This window comes from Rhinopithecus bieti, unplaced genomic scaffold (assembly GCF_001698545.2).
Source record: "Rhinopithecus bieti isolate Rb0 unplaced genomic scaffold, ASM169854v2 scaffold_31787, whole genome shotgun sequence".
NCBI lineage: Eukaryota > Metazoa > Chordata > Mammalia > Primates > Cercopithecidae > Rhinopithecus > Rhinopithecus bieti.
Genome location: NW_016814655.1, coordinates 2888217 through 2893780, shown reverse-complemented (window position 1 = coordinate 2893780; position 5564 = coordinate 2888217). Strand labels below are relative to the sequence as shown.

General features: G+C 40.0%; 1 protein-coding gene across 2 annotated transcripts in view; it reads left to right on the top strand.

The window, feature by feature from the left end:
* Positions 1-3120, top strand: part of CFAP58 (cilia and flagella associated protein 58) — a 108862-nt gene extending 105742 nt beyond the window's left edge. Inside the window, exon 18 of one of the 2 annotated variants that reach the window (XM_017851646.1) lies at positions 2434-3120. In XM_017851646.1, the coding sequence (XP_017707135.1) occupies positions 2434-2542 (109 nt within the window). In that variant the 3' untranslated portion in view covers positions 2543-3120. The remainder of the gene's footprint in view (positions 1-2433) is intronic. The other variant, XM_017851647.1, reaches the window with a different exon arrangement.
* Positions 3121-5564: the final 2444 nt, after the last annotated feature.

Sequence of the window (5564 nt, the reverse complement as noted above, 5' to 3'; positions counted from 1 at the left end):
GTAGAGGTGTTTATAGTATTCTCTGATGGTAGTTTGTATTTCTGTGGAGTCAGTGGTGATATCCCCTTTATCATTTTTTATTGCGTCTATTTGATTCTTCTCTCTCTTCTTCTTTATTCGTCTTGCTAGCAGTCTATCAATTTTGTTGATCTTTTCAAAAAAAACCAGCTCCTGGATTCATTGATTTTTTGAAGGGTTTTTTGTGTCTCTATCTCCTTCAGTTCTGCTCTGATCTTAGTTATTTCTTGCCTTCTGCTAGCTTTTGAATGTGTTTGTTCTTGCTTCTCTAGTTCTTTTAATTGTGATGTAATTGAATAGTATCTTCTTTTTACCCACAATGGATCATCTCATTCATTTTCTAAAGTTCGTACACTCCATTTGGAGACCAATGGTCTAGTTTACACTGTTACAAACAGCTAGCTTGGCTGTTTATTATCTTTCTAGAGCTGATTAATTTTCTTGCCTTGACCCTGGGGTTTGGCCTAGTCTTCTTTGACATTACTGCCTGCTGATCTTGCTCCCTCTCCTTCCCCAAAGCTTGATGGACACAGACAGCATGAGCTGTCCAGATATTGGCTCAGCCCTTCTTGATGGGCCCATCCATTAGCACTGTGCTGCCCAGCCGTGTGCCACTTGTGGCCGTTTAAATTTAAACAAATTACTGTGAAATCAGTTCCTCAGTCTCACTAGTCACATTTCAAGTGCTTAATAGCCACATGTGGTAGTGGCTGGGTATAACAGAAAGTTCAACTGGGCAGTACTAGAAAGTTCTAGAAAGCTCTAGAATCTTTGCCTTTACCTGTCCTCTTCTTGTCCTTACACACTTATTACTAGTAGCCACTCTGACCTAGTTAGGGCTCCATTGGTGGTTCCATCTACTTGGGGATTCCTAAACTGGTAGACAAAGATTAGTTCACAGGATAATAGCAAAAAAGATGCTGAAGAAAAAAATATGAAGAGGCAAGAACAAAAGTGCTGAGATGGTATAGACTGGAAGGAAGAAGGCTGAGGGAGTCATTATAATGGTCTATAAATACATTAAAAAGATAATATAAAGGAGACAGTATTCCCATTAGTCAGCTTAGACCAAGCCAGAAGCATTAAGCTTAAGCTCCTTCAGAAAAAGAAAATTCAGGTTATTTAAGGCGAGAGAGGGCAGGGGGAAGGGGAGTGCTGCTGCCTCTAACACCAGTCAAGAGCCAGACGAGTTGCCAAAGTACAGGAAAGAATTTGCTTTGCTGGATCCACTCAAGGCTAAGGCTTTTGTCCTATTTATGGAGAATGGTTTTTCACAACAATGAAATCAATTCTACTGAGAGACAGATGGGTTGATTACCAATCCTCTACAGGTTCTCTCCCAATGGAATAATTTAGAATAATCTCTGTGGATGTTCTCTCCACATATGCCCTTTAGAAAATAGCAACTCTTATCATTTTGTACCTTTTACCTTCTTTTGTTTTTCTTAAACACCCCTCTGCTCCCACTGTGATCCCAAACTGCACCTGCACCTGCCCCTGACTACCCTACTTCACATCCCCAGGCTGATCTATAGTCTGCAGTACCAGATTCTTTTCCAAAAGACAGTTTGTTCCCCTAGGGTGAGTCATTCATAATTGTCCAATCTAATTGGTTTTGGTCTTAGCAGTTTGCTTAATTTTCATTGTTTAACAGGGATTCCAAAGGAGTTTCTTTAAGACCCCAAGATAGATAACTTGTGTAGATCTAGGTTACTTCTGCAGTAAGCCTGAATATGAGTGTGTGTGTGTGTGTGTGTGTGTGTGTGTGTGTGTGTGTGTGTGTGTATTTAAAGGACATCTATATAGAAGTTACACTGTTGATTTTAGGGCAGAATTCCCTTCATCCATTGCCAAAAATACTATTTTATTTATCTTCCCCAGCTTTTCTTGTATCTTAAAACTATTTCTAGTAATAATGGTTGCTTGTCTAGGGTTACAGGAAAATTTGTGTTTTATAAATGTCCAAGTTTGATGAAGATACCTTGTGTGTAGTAAATATTTATAAATTTATACCAGAACTTTGTAATATAAAAGTTGATAAATGATGAATTAGTCATTATAATTGAGCCAAGAAAAAGATTCTTCTGACTGATCTTTGGAGCTAAACAAATGTTTTATAAAACAGGAAGATGATTCCAAGTCAGAAGTCACCAAATACACAGTGTTTGAGTTATAATGAGGTCTTCTGTTCATATTTAAATAAACATTAGGAGACCATATTTTACATTTAATTGTCTTGCCCTAATTTTATGTTTTATCAGTGAACACCTAATTAGATTTAAACAACTACCTTGTCTAAAACTAGAAGCTGTAATCAAAGTAGTTTTCAGTGGCTAGCACACCCTAGGATTATCAGATGTCAAACTTAGACAAAAAGGATGTTAAGGAAGCTAACTTTCACCTCCTCTCTTACAGAAACAAGGACACAGCACCCATGGATAACACCTTCTTAATGGTCAAACCAAATGGCCCTGGTTTTACTGGGGGTGGATTTCCTCTCAGGTCAACCAAGATGAAGTTCTAACCTGAAGCTGCTGGCTGGGTCCAGTTGAACAGCTCATGAAATCTGCTCTGGGACATTTTGGGGGAATCTCAAAGTCCTTGGATCATAGAATCGGTGCTGAGAATCCAGGATGGAAAGAAATGCAGAACTATTATAGTCACATACATATAATAGGGATGGTGTTTTGTCTGGTCCATGTTGATATTAACAAGATCATAATTCTCTGTGTTCAGTTAGGTTGACCTATTGCATGAAGCAAATCTTTTGTTGCTACGCTATTGATTGAAATGTACTAGACCTTAATTTCTTTATTACAGATATTGGTGTACTTGAAGGTTTTATATTTAAAAGTATTTTTGAAATGCAATGCGTCCCCTCTCACCTTATTAACAAGAATCTATTTTAATTATTCCTCATTAACAAGTCATTGCATGAGATGAGAAAGAAGGACAAACTCTCAAGAATCTAAAAAGTGTTTTGAGAATGATTTCTATGTGGAATTTCTTTTCAGGCCTGGAGTAGGAAAATCTATTCCAAAGAGACACACTAATAAATACTTCATCATAAAAAATAAAAAAGAATCTTTGTAGACATTTTGATCCTTGCTTTGGTAGAGTATGTAATTAAAGTTTAAAGCTACTGTGAGAGATGTTTAACAAGAGCATTTGATTCACAGGAACCAAGACCATGAAATGAGAGATTTGTGCTAGTCTCCTATCCTTTCTAGGCCTCCATCTTCCTCCCAGACTTGAGAACACAATTATTTAGCACAGACATCTGTTTGGCTCCCAGGCATTTTGAACCATTGAATCCACTGTGATTTCTTGTTGTTGAAGCCACAATTATTGGGGCATCCATTCAAAGTTTTCTCATTAAGAGGTTTCATTCAGTTACATTGTGTGAGGACACTCTGGCCATCTCTCTCACAATAACTTGACCTCTGTATTTTAAAAAAATTTTGAGGAGTAGCTCAGGGATGAATAAGCACAGTGTTAATGGATCATAACATTCTGTTTGTGCTGAGGGACCAAGATTTCCCTTGTGCAGAGCCGGAGTGTGAATGACCTGAGATGTTTGTTTAGACCATATGTGGAGGTGGGACTTCAGAGGGACCTTCTGGATGTCCTGAGTCACCTTCAGTTCACTACATGCCAGTCTCCACTCTTAGACGAGGTTCTCTAGAAGCAAACCAAAGATGTTGGTGTCAATGAAAGTGATTTATTATGAAGTGATCCGAAGAAAACCAGTAAGAGGATGGTGAAGTAAGACAGGGAAAGGAAGGAGGCCGAGAAGGATGCAATATTATGTCCAGTTCCATGATGGGAGACTTTGGCTTCATCTTGCAGGAGAGCTCTGGAGACATCTTAGAGTTGTCTCCAGGAGGAATGAGGTGCTGGGGTATATCTCCTATGCTGTCTGTCATTGGCCAAGGACTGCTCTGGAGGGACCCCTCTGGTTCTCTCTGCCTGCAGGCAAAGCAGGCTTTGGCAGCTTGGTGGCAGCCCGCAGACAGAGAACACAGGTGCTGACTGTTGGAGGTGAAAGTCGTTAAGGGCTCAGGGGGAAATGAGTTGGGCAGTGTCATCCTCTGCTTCTCCCAAATGGGCCCAGTGAGAGAGTGCTTACAGGTGGAAAGCAACCTCCAGTGTAGCTGATAATGTTTTGAAGAGGTGTGATCATCAGCTCTTTGGGCACCATACAGGGATATAGAGGATGGGACTGTACCCTAGAGAATTTACCAAGAGCATTTTAAACCTAAAAAAATCACAATGGGGCCATTTCCATTTTTGAAAATCGCTGATGATATCTTCCCTCAGAGCCAACCATACTTTGCTTAGACAAAAGACGTTTGCAGGTAAGGTAAGGCAGTTATGACACATATACAACCCTGGAGATTTTCCCATCTATCCTGAGGCATTTTGAAGCATAGTCGTAGCCCACTGTATTCTGAGTCCTTGGGTGTCTTCACAAGAGGTTCACTTCTATAGGGGAATGGAGTCTGATCTTTAATCTATCTCAGAATGGCAAAGACTCTGGAGACAGATTCTGGGTTCAAATCCTGACTCATCATAACAACAGATTGTTTTCAGGATTAAATGAGTTAATGCATGTAAGCTTAGAACAATGTCAGGCACATAGTATTGTTCAATAAACATCTGCCATTATTACTGTTACCTAAAAGATACCAAACATTTTGGAATTAGAGAAGAAAAGTTGTTACATAATACTTGTCACCTGTAAAGGTGATTCTAATCCTCACTTAAAGGGTTAATGACACTAAAATGAAGCTGGATTTAGTAATGTGATATAAATAGAATATCTTGTAGAAATGTCACATTGCGTGCCTCATGAAAACTTCTGTATTTTTTTTTTTATAGTTGCCGTCTGGGAACAAGTTGATCCTCCATCTTCAAAGTCAGAGCTTTCAGCCTTCCTCTGTTCACAGGAGGGAAAGAGCCTGGTGGTTTCTGGCTGCCATCTTCTTCCTGTGTCTCTCCATGTAACAGAGCAGGATGATCAGCAGCTGCTGATGACAGATGTCCCATGAGCCAAGGGGGAAGAGGGCCTTGGGAGCTGACATAGCAGCTCTATCAGACTCATAAGTATGCTTGTGTTCAGATGGAGGAGGAGCGAATTAGGCTAGAAAAGGTGAAAGATACTGCACTGCCTCTCATTTACTGCACGTCCTGACAGCCCAGGGTATTATAAGCAATAACTATTTAGGTGCAGGTGTTACCACAGTAGCCGCAGCACAAAAATGAGCTGTTAAAAAACACCGAGATTTGCAAATCATTAAAGATAACTGTGAACTCACAGTGGGCTGAGGTGCTTTTAAAATCACAAATTTGAGCTGCATTGTAAAGCAACATTAGGAGACTGTACAGTAGCATAATTTTACCCTGGGGTTTTCAGAATTTTAGAAAGGAGTCCTGTTGCTAAACCATCCATTGACTCCCGGCTGGGCTGATGGGGAGCTGGTGCAGTTTCTCTGTTAATAGAGAGAGACATGATGAAGGGGACTCCCTAGTCATTATTTGCTGAT